Here is a 14,801-nt window from a genome sequence, read left to right on the forward strand (position 1 = left end):
CGGTAAAAATAGGAGTAGGGGATGCAGCGGCTGAATCTGCCTCAACAAAGCGTTTAGGCGAGCGCGCTGGAGCGCATGGTGGAGGTGGAGGGTCGCCTTAGCTGAAACAGCCTCGTCCCCCTCGCCTCCAAGCAGCACCCCCCAGCACCCTGCTCCCCGAACGGCTCTGCTTTTTGCTCAAATGTGTCGTTTTTCGAGGGGGAAGCCACTTCTGCGCACGTTGTACGGGAGGGAAGCTCCCTTCCCTGCCTTCTTGCCCCGCTCCCGCTTGCAGCCCTTCGGCTGAAGAATGCAAACGGGGAGATGGATCTGAAATATTTGAAATTCTGCTTCTCCATAATTTAATGCTCCATTACCGCCCAGGCCTGCTGCAGGCATGTGACCGTTATAAAAGATGCAGTCTGGTGGCTGCAGAGGCCGGGCGGCCTCCCCCCACGGACCCCCCGGGTGTCTTATCAGAGAGGAAGGAGATAACGCGGCTCATCATTAAAGCTGCCTGCAAGACCCTTGCCAGCACCCACTAGCCCCGGCCAAGATCTGCTGGCCCGAGTTATTATTTTTTAATTCTGCTTGGTGGAGGCAGCTCGTGGCAGTTCATTGTGTGGCGGGGAGGAAAGAGGATAAGATTATAAATTAAATATAGCGAAGAGAATTAAAAGAAGGTGGGGCAGCAGTGAGGCCGGTGAGGGTATTTGATCCTCTTTGCCCATGCGAAATGGGCTTGTGGCGAGCTGGGCTGAGCCAGAGTCTGTCAGGAGAAGGAAGAGAAGATGGAGAAGCAGGTAGATAGAAATACCCCACGGCGTTGCCAGCACCACGCAGCAGCTTCTGCCGCCGCCGCGGGGCTGCTGCCTTGCCCTGCCGCTGGGCTCCATGGCGGTACCTGGTGAGAGCCAGAAATGGAAACTCTTGGGATGTAAAAGTCAACCTGGGAAAGTCAGCGGGGCCGAGCACGGCCAGGCGACATGGCGGGGGCATTCCCCAGCAGAGAGGAGGCTTCTCACATCACCCATTGCAGTGCTAGTCCCCCCCCCCGGCGTTGTCACCGCCGCTCTTGCCTGGGATGGGTGTGGGTTTGCAGTGAGCGGCCCTCATCATCCCCCGTAGTCTTCCTCCCTTGTTCTGGCTGGGCGTTGGTAACACAGCGCGGCTCCCGGTTGTCGCCTTGTTCAGAGCCTGGAAAACCACTTGTTTTGAAGAAGCGGAGCTGGGTGATGGTGGTGAGGGTTTGGACTGCAGCGGATGTGCTGGGCTGCGCAGAGATGGCTGCTCTGCTCCCCACGTCGGCTGGCCGGGCCACCGGGGAGCCAGTCCCCCGTGCTGGGCAGCCCACAGCCCCCCTTGCCACCACCCCATGGCTGGCTTTGTCCCCACTGTGTCCCTGCAGGATGAAGAGAGGAGAAGCAGATCGGGGTGGGGAGAGGAAAGGACCGAGGTTAAAGAGACTGGGCAGGCGCTGAGCGCGCAGCTCGTCCCCGGTGTCCTGTCACTGGGGACATGTGGGTGCCTCTCGTCCCCGGTGGCCTGTCACTGGGGACACGTGGATGCCTGAGGCCACTGCAGCAGAAACTGGGGACCACGCAGAGCTGGGACAAAGCCTAGGGCAGGGCGAGCGCGGCTGCGGGGCTGAGGGGGGTGTGTGTGTGTGCGCGTGCACGGGTGGGCGAGCTCCGAGCTGGGCAGGAGGGTCACCCAATGGTTCACCTGCCAAAAGCGAGCTGGTGTGGGAAGGGTTTAGAAAACCCGCTTCGAAAAGCCTCTGCCCTGGCCCAGGCTGGCAGCCCTGCCTGCTGCCTGCCGGCTGCCTGCCCACCAGGGCGTAGGGGAATGCCAGAGCCCGGCTTATCTTTTGTCTGGAACAATAGAGGGCTTGGCCCTATTGTTCTTACCTTGCACGCCCCGGCGGAAAACCAGTCCCCTGGGGCAGGGGCTTGCACACCAGCATGCCTGTGTGTGCAGGAGGGGGCTTATGGGCAGGGCTGGCAGGGACAGGCAGGGCTGGCAGGGACGGGCAGGGCTGGCAGGGACGGGCAGGGCTGGCAGGGCCATCCTCGCCAGTCTGTGCTTCTGCCCGGGGGCAGCCCTGCAGGTGAATTCCCCAGGAGCGGGAGAGACGGCAGCTCGGGACCTTTCCTGCTCGTTTTCCATGCCGTGACACAAGGATTTCAGGAGCTGGAGGGTTAATCTGGGGGAGGTCCCCAGGCTGGAGGGGACCCTCCCTACCTGCGAAGGCTGCAGCATGGGGCAGAGGCAGGGAAATATTTCCTTCCTTGGAGGCTCTCGGTCTGTGATTCGGGTCTCCACGTGCAAACGCTGGCCTTTGGGCTCCCCCTGCCCTGTCCTTCCTGCTGCATTGCCTCGGGTCTGTGGGTCCGTCCTGGGAACTGGCTGGAGGAACACTCATTTTTGCAGGAAATATGTGTGTTTTCAAGCAAAGCTGGTAGTTGGGGCCAGACACTGGACGCAGCTCTTGGTGCAACAGCCCAGGGGAGCACACAGCTTGAAGCCAGCGCTGGCTGGGAGCATCTCGGGCTGCAAACCCCAGCTCTGCCATCCCTTACAGCCCTCCCTGTCCTTCATTTAGTGGGGGCAAAGCAAGGCTGACCCATCCCCATGGGGCTCCCGGCACCATCAGCCCAGCAGCCACGTGGCTCCGGCAGCTGGGGAGGCCATGAAACGCCTCTGGGTCCCTCTTGTCCTCCCTGTGTGCCCGAGACACCCCCCCCCCACGGCACACAAGTGGCAGCGGGGTGCGTGTTCCTGCCTGCACAGGCAGAGCACAACTGTGCCTGCCCACGGCCCCACTGAAGCCGCACAGGGGGACGCGCCGGGATGCGGCACGTGGTGGCAGGAGCTGCCAAAGCCCCTCGCTGGAGGGAGCAGGCTCGGGGACCCCAGGGGAAATGGGGATACGGGGCGGGGGGACAGGTGGCATCGGGCACAAAGAGCCCCTTGTGCGCTGGGGTGTGCTGCGGCAGCCCCGTCTGGCTGGGGGCAATTGGACACCCCCTTGCAAACGGGGAGGGCCGGCAGCTCTGAGTGCCTCTGCCCTCGTCTGTGCTGGGGTTTTGTTGTGCAATGAAAACGATCCTGGCAGGCCAGTAAAAGCTTGTTCCCAAATCTCTCTGCTCCCCGGGAGGAGAGGAGCCCGGCTGGGAGCTGCTGCATGACCAGGATTTCGTGGGCTTTAAGTTTCTCCGAAGCGAGAGGGGAGCGGAGGGGTGAGGTGCAAACCCAGCCCTGCAGGAGGGTTGCGGTTTGGAGGGTCGCAGCCGCTGGATCCCTGGGGTGCTGCAGCCGGACGGGGTGGTGAGGGGTCCCCCAGAGCCCGGGGTCTCTCCCTGAGCCGAAATAATGGTAGCGATAAAAATGGCATGAACCAGACCCCTGCCCCCCCCCGCGATTTCTCTCTCGCAAAGTGAGACCTGCCCCGTTGACACGACCGAGGCGATGCCGGGTGCGAGCCCCGTTGCGGCTGCTGGAGGATGCTCTTTCTCAGCCATGGGGCGGAGAGCAACAGGGGGGGTGATCTACCTCCCGGGCCGTGACCACGGGAGCCTGAACCCACGCCCTGAATTAGGGGTAACGCCATCAAAGTGAAAGCGGCTTAAACTAATAAGGGGGAGAAGTCAGGCCGAAAGCGTTTTCCTTTGGTGGGGGTAGGGGAGTGGGGTGTCTTCACCCAGGCTCAGCCAGGCATGGCGCTCTGAGCTGCAGGAGCGGGGTCGGGGTTGCCGTTAGAAAGGGGTGCGATGGTTTGGGGACGGTGATGGACAGATACAGGCACCGAGCACCCGTCCTTCAGGCTGCCTTTTCTTTCAGAGGGAGGTTGACGGTGGCCCCGGCAGCTTGTGGGGCAGCTCCCGTCGTGCCAGCAGAAAAAAAATAATAAATCTGTTGCTGAAATGTCAAGCGGCCCCAGCAGCTGGAGCTTCCCCCGCTCCCACCCCCCTACCCCCAGTTTGGGCAGCAGCTGGGGAGGGCGAAGGGGATCCGTGGAGCTTTTGTCCCTTCGTGTCCGAGCCTGGGCGCGCGGACCTGTTTGCTGCAGCTCAGGATCCCCGTGCAAAGGGACCCCGGGGGTTTCCGGGGCGCTACTGGTTGCAGGGTGTGGGGTGCTGCGGGCGGAAGAGCGGCCCCGTGATTTTCGGATACTACCCTGGGCTGGGGTGCTGGGTGTGAGAGGGGTCGGGGCCGGCTCCGAGCATCCTTTCGGTGCGCACATGTGTGCACGGCTCACCCAGGGGGAACACGAGTGCAAAAAAGATGGGATGGCCCCCTCCCAAAAAAAGAAACCCCCCCAGCAGAGCCTGGCGTCGGCTGGAAAAATAATAACATTATTGGAAGGTGTTAAAATGCCACGAGAAGCTCAGCGAGGGGAGGGGGTGACGCACACTGGCCGATGCCATGGGGTGGACCGTGGGGCTGTGCCGAAATGGCACCATGTCCTGCGTGCCACAAGGCTCACCGTGTCCCCTGTGTCACGGTGCATGGAAAAAGGTTTCGGAAAGCCCAGGCCCAGCCCGGGAGGTGCAGGGCAGATCACACTCGAGGCGGGTGAGCCCTGTGTCCTTTTTTTTTTTTTTTTTTTCTTTTCTAAGCAGGAGAGGAAAAGGGTCAGATGTCTTTGCCCCTCCGTCATGCGATAGGAAAGTATTGTTTACGAAGCAGCCGAGTCAAACGTGCCCTCCGCTCTGCCTGGAAACGCTGAGTGAGTGAAATTACACAAAAAACGACACCGAGATTGGCCTCCCCGATAAGCCTGAGGGCCGCTTTTGGGTGAGGGGAGGACAGAAACTGCGAAGAAAAGGAGGGAGACACGCTAACTGCGGTCCCTTGCTGCACCCGTGCCCTGCCAACATCACCGCGCCGTCCCACCGGGGCTGGGTGAGTCGTCCCCATCCTTTGCCTCCCGCTATGGAGTTGCGGGGGCGGGGGGGATTCGTTATTTGCTCTGAGTTTGCTGGGTTTTTTTTAAATTTCTTTCCCATAATTGCTCGATTGATTGATGGAGGCTGGTTAAATTGGGGAGCGGGGTGATGGAACGCGCCAATGCCTGTGTTGGGGTGGTGGGAGGGGGTTTGGGAGCAGCCCCCAGGGCCTGCGCGGGGTCCCAGGGACCTGGCAGCTCCCCCAACACCCCCTGGGGGGGGTCGGCCGCTGGTGGCATCGGTGGGACCGTGGGGCTCATCCAGCCACCCCGGTGCTGGGTGTAAAGGCTCAGCATCCATGAGCTGGGCAGGTTTCGCTGCCCGTTTCTTTTGCATCCAGGCAAAGCCTCATGTGAAGGGGGGGAACTCGTTTTACAAATTGTTTTCTGATGCAGAAAGAAGGAAAGAAAGAGTAAATGCCTTTTCTTCAGAGTTCCTCCCTCCTCACGCTTCCCCTGCATCTGCCCTTGCGAAGACGCTGGGGCATTTCTGTCGCTGACGTGTAACGCAGGGGAAGGCAGGAACGGCAGAGGCCAGGGAGGCAATAGGAAGGGCCTTTTGGAAAATATTAAAAATGTGGGGTTTGCGCTTTTCCCTGGAGCGTTTAGACCTGCAGGGAAGGGGAGTTTCTTCTTTCAGCCCGTCTCCCCCTCGGAGCAAAGCGCTGGCCTCTGCTGAGCATCCCCTTCTCTGCCGCGCACCCCCGGGGCTGCCAGATGCTTAAAGATGCTTTAAACCACGTAACCTTCCCCGGACAAGAAACCCATCTGCCTGCAAAGCCGGGGACGGTGGGAGGAGATTTTTTTTTTTTCCTTATCAATACGTCTTCTTGGGTGGAAGAAAAAAAAAAATAAAACATCCTGCAGACTGTCTAGTCTTGAGGCCAGGAAACGGGAATGACCAGCGCGGTCCCCGGCCATCACGTGGGCCGTCGCTGGGATTGTTCCCGCGCCTTCTTCCTCCGGGCTTTGCACGGTTTTAAATAATTCCAGCGCGACGGAGTTTCCTCCGCTTCCCTGATGAGATCATTCCCCGTCTAATAAATCTCGCGGCCAGGAAGTTCCACCTGAGGTTCAGTTTAATTTTTCACCTACTTAAAACCGTCCTATCGCTCATCCCGCTAAAGGAAAAATGTGTTTGGGTCGTGGCTGTGAAGGCGGTGGACCTGTGCCCAGTTTACACCCGGGCGGAAGGATCCGACTGCCTCCTTGCATTTGATTTTATTGTTTGGATGGTTATAAAACTACTGGCTGGTTTTTTGTCCGCATCCTAATGCAGGCGGGTTCACGTGAGCTGGCATCCCCGGATTTTGGGTCGCGGAGGCACGGCTGGGCGGTGGAGGCGGGGGGGGTCCCAGCAAAGCCCTGGTGCTGGGGGGCAATGCGGGCAGGGTGAGTAATCCTTTACGCCAAGACAGGAAGGCATTTTGCGGTGATGTGTCCCTCTGCCATCTCATAAGAAACCGGAGGAAGGTGAGCAAACCCGTCTCAGAAGCGCTGTGAAACCAGCAGTGAGCTGGAAATTGTTAATAAAGGGGGGGGGAAACGGGAGGCTGGGATGTGGCCCGGTGAAAACGTGCGCCGGGATGGATCCAGTGGACCCGTGTACCCTCTGAGGACAGAGCTGCCCTCTCAGGGCTCGATCTGCTGCAGCTTAGTGCTCACACGAGCCGTCAGCCGGTGCCCCGAGACACCCAGCACGGAGCTGGGATCTGCTGGTGTACGGAGGCGATGGAGGACCCTGATTAAGCAACCCAGATCCTCTGCTTCCCCCCACCACAGCCTGAGAACACATCTTTTTTTTCTCCTTGGCTTGCAAGTGTTCGGCTTAAGTGAATTTAGTGATTAATACGGGTTATTTTCTCTCTCTCTCCTCAAGTTTTGAATAGCAGGATTGATTCGATTTCCCCCTGAACCTCTGAAGGGCTTCTCTGCTGGCATGCATCAGAGAGATATGCATTTCATTAGCGGTCCCGGCGATGGCCTGGAGGCCTTTGAAGAAGGCAGGTTGGGGTTTTTTTTTGGATAGAATTAGTAAACGCTATGCTAGCTGGTTGTAATTGCTTTAGGGTTAAATCTTCCAAGTGCCGTGCAGTAATAGGAGACCTGCGTTGCTGCTTTTCATCTTGGTAGATGGAGAATTGATGTTCCCCACCCCCAAAGAGCGGTAATGTGGCAGCGCCGAGGCTGCGGCTGCAGGAACCCTTCCGAGGGCGAAGGGGGAGATCCCAGGGGCACCGGGACGGGGGTCCCAGGCCCGGTCGGGGAGGGGACAGAGGGGGCTGGGGTGGGTGGTGGGGTGCTCGGGGTGGCACATGTGGAGTGTGACCCCTTGCTGCTTCCTGCGCCGGCCATTCCCGGGAGTTTCCGTGATGCTGATGCTCTCGCCGTTGCGTCACCGCTTTGCTCTGACTCTGTAGAGACGTTTCTGGAGGCCGTTACCCTTCGGTCGGGGAGAGAAATTGTCTTCAGGGAGCTGACGGTGGATGGAGGTTGGACAAAGACCAATCTGTTTTGTGTGGACAGTGGGAAATCCCAGCTCCTGCTGACGCCAGAGCTTTTCCCATGGGACCCCGCGTCTGGCCAGGATGGAGAGGGGCAGTTGGGGTCTGGGGGGGGGATCTCTCTGGGCTGGTGAAGTTGCCGCTGGGCAGGGCATACCTGGCAGCTCACGTGGGCATCATCCTGCCCGTGGCAGGGCTGAGCACACGGGGACCAGCTGGCTGCCCCGTCCTGCGCTTGCTGGGCGCTTATTGCTGCCCCTCTGTCCCCTGGGGCATTACGCTCCCAAAATGCCCCCCACCCCCCTCCGCCTGCCAAAGATCTCCCTTCTCGGCGTTGATTTTGCAGCTTTTCCGGCAACCTGAGCTCTCGGCAGCAGATGGAGGTTGCGGCTTTCCGTGGGAGCGCCGCCGACAGGTAAGATGTTAAAAACACGAGCGTTTGAGGGTGCGCGGAAGCGTTGGCTCGCGCTCCCCCAAACACCGTGTGTTTCCGTTGCTGCAGCACCCCGCTCCGCGGGGCAGCACGGGCGGGTGCGTGCCTGTGACGCAGCCCCACAGCGGGGGGACACACGTGTCCTGCGAGCACCGCTGGTCCGACCGCCGGCAGGGACACGTGGAGCCGTGGCTCTCACCCGGGGGGACAGCATCGCCGGGGCTGAATGTGTTCGGCATCCAGATGCCTTCTGGGTTTAAAACCTGCTTTTTCAGAAGCAGCAAACCCCAAGGTCTTACACTTTCTGCCCTGTTTCACCGACAGCGTGTAGAAAACCTGTTGGCATCCTCCTCCATGCACAGCTGGGGGTGGCAGAGCCCGCATCCCCCGCTGCCGCCTGCTTTGGCCTTCCTGGAGAATAACCTGCTGTCACGGGATGCTCCGCATCCCCGGGGGATGATGGCAGCCCCGTGAACTTCCCTCGGCCGTCCCTGGCCATCCCTGCCCGGGCACGGCGGAGGAAGCCATCCATTCTTTTATGTGTGAAGGCACGCCGGGCGGAAACGGCCCCGAAAGGACATTCCAAGTCTGGCAGGAAAGCGGCCCGCTTGTCTGGCAGGAGATGGGCTATTGTCTGTCCCGGTGGCCGGCCGGGATTCCTCGGGCCCTGCTTGGAAGAAGAAAACGTCTGTGTGTGTCTTATTTTTTCCTCTGCCCTTTCTCGAGGGGGCGCCGGGGGCTGCGAGCGCTGCACGTGGCTGGTGCGTGCTCGGCGGCGGTGTTGCGCCACCCCGGCTCTTGTTGGCGTTGCTGGTTTTTACTCCTGTGGTGTTTTCCCCCTCGGGATTTTGCCCTGCGTGTTTCTGGGTGGGTTACCTGGGCCGTGGAGGCAGGACGCGGCCGCGGGGCGAGCATCTTCGTGCCGCTCGGGATGGGTGAGTTTCTTTTGGGTTGACTGGGTACCACGCTCTGCTCCTGAAGGGAGGAGTCTGCCATAACCCGTGAAAACCAATAGCTTTCTGCTGTAATTGGAGAGAAAGAGGAAAATAAAAACCCAAGAGCCTCTCCTGCTGCTCCAGTCAGCCTGGCGGCAGGTGGGGGCAAGGCCAGCCCAAAAATCTGGGCAGCCCAGGTCCCCCAGCCATCTGCCAGCCGCTCTCCCCAGTCCCACTTCTGTGGGATCCCTTTGCCCCCCCAGTCCCCGGGGGCGGGATCAGCCCCGAGTCGAGGGGCAGAATCAGCCCCAAGGCAGACGTGCTGCGGCGTGGGGCAGGGATGCTCTGGAATGGGGCAGGGATGCTGGACCATTCCCGCACTCCCCTCCTCTCTCCCGGGATGCGGCCGTGCCGCGGTGCCGCTGCCCCGAGCCGAGCATCCCTGCGGCTCTTCCTCAGACCCTGGCAGCGCGGGAAACTTCATGTGTTTGTGGCTTTCTGGCCTCTTGCACTCTCCGGTATTTTCGCAAAGAGCTTGGGTTTCACGGAACCTGCTTCATCCCTGCCCAAGCCAGGGGCAGACGCCCCCCCCCATGCCTTTGGGAAGACTCGCCTGCCATCGTCCTCCTCCTCCAACCGCCCCGCGAGCAGAAACCCTTTCCTTATGGCCACAGGCAGGTTCTGCTGCGGGGACAAAGCCTGGTCCAGCCGGCACCACACCTTTGCCGGCCACCTTTTCTTCCCCTTGCTGCTTTGTGCCGGTGGGGCGATGCTGGCAGCTCCCTTCTCGGCAAAGCCAGAGCCCGCACAAGCGCCGAGAGGGGACTCTGGTGCCCAGGGGTGGGGGTCTCAGCATCCCCCCGGTGCTCCCCGAGCTGCTGCGGTGCCGGGCAGGGTGGGGGTTCACTGGCACCTTGGCATCCCCCGGCCTTTCGAGCTGTTGTGCCGTGACACAACCGGGGCCGATAGGATCGGCTGGCAGGCAGGAAGGGTGGCACGGCCACCGGGAGAATTGCAGGACGTGCCGTTCCGGGGTACGAATGGAGAAAGAAAAGCTGCCCGGCAGCTGGCTGTCGCCATCCCAAAAATCTCAGCCCTTGGAACTTGCTGGGTGGGGTTTCGGAGGCAAGGTGAGCGCAGTGATGCCTGCAGAGCTTTAGGGCTTCCACGCTTGTGAGATGAGCCCCCCTCGTGCTCCCCAAAGCGCCGTGCCCGGAGGAAGCAGCCCCGGGGGTCCCTGGTCCCTCACCGAGGACTCGTGGCTCCCTGATGGGTCCAGGTTTTGGTCCTCAAGGCTGGCACTTCACATCCCAACGCCATTCCTTCCCTTCCCCTCCGCCCTTCGTTAAATGGGAAACATTAAAGGCGAAGATCTGTTACACTCCTGGTGCCAAGGCAATTGTTCCCGTCCCTATTGTCTGCCACAGGCAGCCCCGGAGCCCAGCACCTGAGCCTGCAGCACAGGGCTGCCGAGGAACCAGCCCCGTAACAAGATAACGGTGCCGTTTTCTCCTTTTTCTTCTCTCTTTTTTATTTTTTGTTCAGCAAACGGTATAATAAACCCACAATGAGGCCCCTTTCAAACAGACCCCTATTAAAGTACTGGCCCTATTTTTAAGAGTAAACTTCCAGTGGCACCGGGAGGTTGAGTACAATAGAAATGTGACCTGCCGGAGGAGCGGGACGTTGCTTTTGTGCCTGTCTCAAACCAAAAGCATCGCTCTGTGCTGCAGCGTCAATGCTGCCACCCCATTGCCTGGGCACCCGGGCAGCATCCCAGCTGCAGGGAGGGAGGGCAAGGGGGGGCTTGTTGCCTTTAAAAAGTCAAAAAGGCTGGAAGGGGGGAGCAGCTGTGCACCCACACCTGCAGGTCCTGAGTTAGGGATGTGCCCAGTGCAAGGTGCTGCAGCCACCGTGCAGTCGTGCCTCAGTTTCCCCACCTGTAGCACATGGAGAGCGTGGGCTCTGGAGCCACAAGTCCTGCCTGCGCGGACGGATGCAGCCGGCGGAGCTGTGGGCATGGCTGCCCGCCACCTCCATGCCGCTGCCAAGCGCGGCCGGTCCCTCCCCGGCCGAGGCGTGTCGAAGGTAGGCGATGGGCTTTGGGGTTGCGCTGGCCCGTGCCCAAGGTGGCCCTCTTGGCCACTGGGCTGGCCAAGGTGAGCCGGGGCAGGACGGGGCGGGCGGGGGGGGGGGTTGTGACACAGGCGGTGCCGCAGGATGCGGCGGACACCGGGCGATGCCGCCGCCGATGCCGGGAGGAAGCCCGCCGGCCCGGCGAGTGCGATGGTTTGTTCAGCGGAGGGCAAGGGAACTGAGATTAAAAAAAGCCCCGCTAAGATCAGAAAGGCTGGCGCGCACAGTGCCCTATTGTGGAGCTGTCACACTTCCCTTTACTTTATTGCTTTTGTCCAACACCCTATTGTTCCACTTCCTTTTGTCCCCTATTCACAGCCCTGGCTTTTCATTACCCAGCCGGCCTTGTTGTTTTCGTTTCTTTTGTTTGAAGTTCCTGAGAGGAAGGTTTTATTTTCAGCGGTTTGATTAATTCGCAGCTTGAGCTGGGCTTTGTTTGTTATGTCATTGCTGCCCCGGCTCGGCCCCCCCCCCCCCCCCCCCCGCCCCCCCCCCCAACCATCACCCCATCCCGCACGCCCCAGCCCTGATTTTGGGGGGGGTCCCGAGGAGCCGTCGGGGTGTGGGGCGGCGAGAGGGAGCAGAGTGCGGGGGTCCTGGCTGGGGGGTGCCAGCCCCCAGGGAGGATGTTCTCCCCATCCCACCGCGACCCCTTCCCACCTTGGCAGCCCCTGTGGTCCCGCAGGATCCTGACTCCTGGCAGCGGCCGGTGCAAATCCCTTCCTTAACAGCCTCCTTTTCCCATTATTCCACCCTGAAAAGCGAGCCTGGGGAGGGTAATACTTGCTCCCATTTCTTGCTGTGCAGCGTGAGGGTTGGTGGCCCCAAGAAGGCCACCGAGCATGGCTGCAGGTTGCCCTTTGCGGCGAAGGGATGGTGAGATCCCGGCGTGCCCGGCACCCGTGCCGGGGTACGGCACCCACAGCCCTGGCACTGCTGGGGGCTTTGCAAGGGACATGGCTGTGACACACTTTTTGGGGCAGTTCCCATTGAAAATACTGGCTCTGGCTGTGCTTGGGGTCCCCTGGGGTTATACAGCTTGTGCCCCATAATGGCTCGTGGTCCCTTCTCCGGCGCCCGGCTGAGCGGTTGGCAGCACCGGGAGCTGCACCGGCACCCACAGCCGCGCTGGTGAAGTCAGGGAAAGCGTTCCCCGGGGCCAGCCCCTTGCCATGGCCAGGGCTTGGCCAGTCCCAGCTCCGCGCCGAGCCGGGGACTCCCGCAGGAGCGATTCTGGTGGCCATCCCAGCCATTGTTCGGCGGGACCAGGATTTCCATTTCCCGTCGGAGCGGGAAACCGGCTTTGCTGGCTTTCTAGGCACGGCTCCTGGGGCAGCGCGGGGGGGGGGCACACGTGAGCCGAGAGCCGGGGACCCCTGGGGTGCTGGCTCGGGTCTGGCACGGGTCTCTCGCGGTGAGCCTTGGGTTGCTCTCTGCCAGGCTGCTGGACGAAACGCGAAGGCACGTGCTCGTATTGGCCCTAAATCCCATGCCTTTACCTCGCTTTCTTTAGGGCTTTGCTTTGTTGCTCCATTCCCTTCACAGCCCAAAGTGTGATGGGCTTGTTTCCCTGGGGGCTTCTGGCCACCGAGCCCCAAATCTGCAAAAAACCTGAGCTCAGGAAGCCAGGATGAAGAGCTCAGCTTTGCCAAGCCAAGAAGCAAAACCAGTGCCCCTGAAAAACCAGCAGCACAGGGCACTCCAGTATGGGGCCAGGCTGGGAAAAGGGGTACCTGTGGCTGGAGGGGGGTGCCTGTGGCCGGGGGATGCCCTGTGGCTCCGCTGAAAGCCCTGCTGCCCCGTAGGATGTCCATGAGGAGCCCCGTTTCTCCCCACCTGGAGCTCGATGGAGCGGGCAGCATGGTGAACTGCACCATCAAGACGGAGGAGAAGAAGGAGGGCGGCTACGAGTCCCCGCCGGGGGCTGCCCCCAGCACTGAGCCCCGTCCCAGCGACCCACCGGGGCCACCGCCGAGGGAGGGCACCGACCCCCAGGCCCTGCCGCAGGTGGGTGTCCCATGGCTGTGACAAACACTGGTCCTGGCTGGGGTCCTGCTGGCCATCCCCACTCCAGACCTGGGCTCCGTCCCTGGCGGAGAGGGTGGTTGTTTCTCCGGGTGGTTATTCCTCATCCCGAGGAAACAAAGGTGAAACCTGAGGCTCCCCCAAGGTCTTCTGGCCGGTGTTGGTGCTCTCGGGTCAGCCGTGGGGTCTGAGTGCTTTGCCTTCGGTGTGGAGCCACCTCCAGACGTGCTCCGTCCCTTCAGCCTCCCTTGTTAATTACTCTTGGGTTTTCTTTCCCCGTGCCCAGCAGCCTCAGCTCTCCCAGTCCCTGTGCTGCCTCCCGGGGGGGGACGGGGCTCAGAGGAGCCAGGCAGTCTAAATAAATAATAGAAACCTCTTGCAAATAAGTCTTTGCAGCACGAAGAGCAGAGATGCTCTCAAGCTGGGCTGGGGGAATGTGCCTGGCAGAGCATGGTCCAGAAGTCAGCTGGGCAGGGCCGGCTCCGAGCATCCCACCAGCCAAGCGTCTCCTGCCCGGAGACCTGGGAATGTCCCTGTCAGAGACCCGGCGATGTCCCGGTCCATGGGAGCGGGTGCCGAGTCCCGCTGTGTGTGTCACAGGAGTCCCGCTCGCCCGCCAGCGACGCGCCGGAGCCCAGGCGCTCTGCCTTCGAGCCGGCTGTCGGCAGCCAGGAGAAGCTGGACTTCAACAGGAACTTGAAGGAGGGTAAGGAAGGTTTCCGCGTGGCCTCTGGGTCTTCCCCCTCGCTCCCTTTGAGCCTCTCGTTGCTTTTGCAAAGCCGTGGGATGGGATGCTCACCTGGGCTGTCCTCTCCCTCTCCCTGCTCTCCCGACTCCGGTGCCGGCCGGCGCGGACAGTGATGCCAACCATCGAGAAATTACTGTCCAGCGACTGGAAGGAGCGGCTGCTGGGCCGAAACACCGCCGACTCCAAGGAAGTGAAAGGTGAGGTCTCCCCCCGGCCACCCACCTCCACCGTCCTCCCTCCTGCACCCAGTGCCGCCTGGGCTGGAAACATGGCATTTCCCACCTTAGCCGGAGGGAAGATGTGCCTGCAAGTGCCCGTATTTAATTGGGATTTGTATTTTTGTTTAACCAAAACATTAATTTGATTTTTTTTTTTTTTGTGGGGGAGCATCCCTGATGAAAGCTTGCCTTTTGACTGCACAGAGGGGATGGTTCAGCCCACGGGGATCTTTATGCCCCACCCCAAGCATTAGCCGTTCCCTGGCCGTGCATTGCCCACCAGCACCCAACTGGTGGTGCCGATGATGATGCTCTTCACCCTCCCCAAACCCCTGACCCACAGCCACTTGTTTTTTTGCAGGAACCCAGGAGAGCCTGGCAGAGAAGGAGCTCCAGTTACTTGTCATGATCAACCAGCTGTCCACGCTGCGGGACCAGCTCCTGACGGCCCACTCGGAGCAGAAGAACATGGCCGCGATGCTCTTCGAGAAGCAGCAGCAGCAGATGGAGCTGGCGCGGCAGCAGCAAGAGCAGGTGAGCTCAGGTCACCGGGGGCAGCCTGCTCGGGGGCAGCGTTTGCCACGGACCATCCATCCCTTCGGGGATCCCTTTGGGATCTGCTGGCCGTGGGTGCAGGACCAGGACAGGGTCCTCCTGGGAGTGGTCCTCCTGGGGGAGGTGGCTTTTGGCTTTGGGGGCAGCAGGACTTTGCTTTCTGCCTGGAAACCCTCCCATCTTCTGTGCCCATCCCAAAGATGCCCTGTCTTGTTCCCTGGTCCCAGGAGGATGAAAGTCAAAGGAGATGGGAATTGCACTCCTCAAAATAATGAAACCACGCTGAATCCTTGTGACTGTGCTCTCTTTGCTCTTTG

General features: G+C 60.9%; 1 protein-coding gene across 9 annotated transcripts in view; it reads left to right on the plus strand.

Annotated features, from left to right (window-relative positions):
- The window catches only part of SOX13 (SRY-box transcription factor 13), a 40,644-nt gene that overhangs the window by 21,780 nt on the left and 4,063 nt on the right, over positions 1 to 14,801 (plus strand). For 4 of the 9 annotated variants that reach the window (XM_054181363.1, XM_054181361.1, XM_054181359.1 and 1 more), the window contains exons 2-5: positions 12,744 to 12,945; positions 13,564 to 13,669; positions 13,822 to 13,908; positions 14,291 to 14,463. In XM_054181363.1, the coding sequence (XP_054037338.1) occupies positions 12,745 to 12,945; positions 13,564 to 13,669; positions 13,822 to 13,908; positions 14,291 to 14,463 (567 nt within the window). In that variant the 5' untranslated portion in view covers position 12,744. Of the gene's footprint in view, positions 1 to 4,604; positions 4,888 to 7,780; positions 7,850 to 12,743; positions 12,946 to 13,563; positions 13,670 to 13,821; positions 13,909 to 14,290; positions 14,464 to 14,801 lie in introns of all 9 variants that reach the window. The other 5 variants (XM_054181354.1, XM_054181358.1, XM_054181357.1 and 2 more) reach the window with 3 other exon arrangements.

Source organism: Rissa tridactyla, chromosome 21 (assembly GCF_028500815.1).
Source record: "Rissa tridactyla isolate bRisTri1 chromosome 21, bRisTri1.patW.cur.20221130, whole genome shotgun sequence".
NCBI classification, from domain to species: domain Eukaryota; kingdom Metazoa; phylum Chordata; class Aves; order Charadriiformes; family Laridae; genus Rissa; species Rissa tridactyla.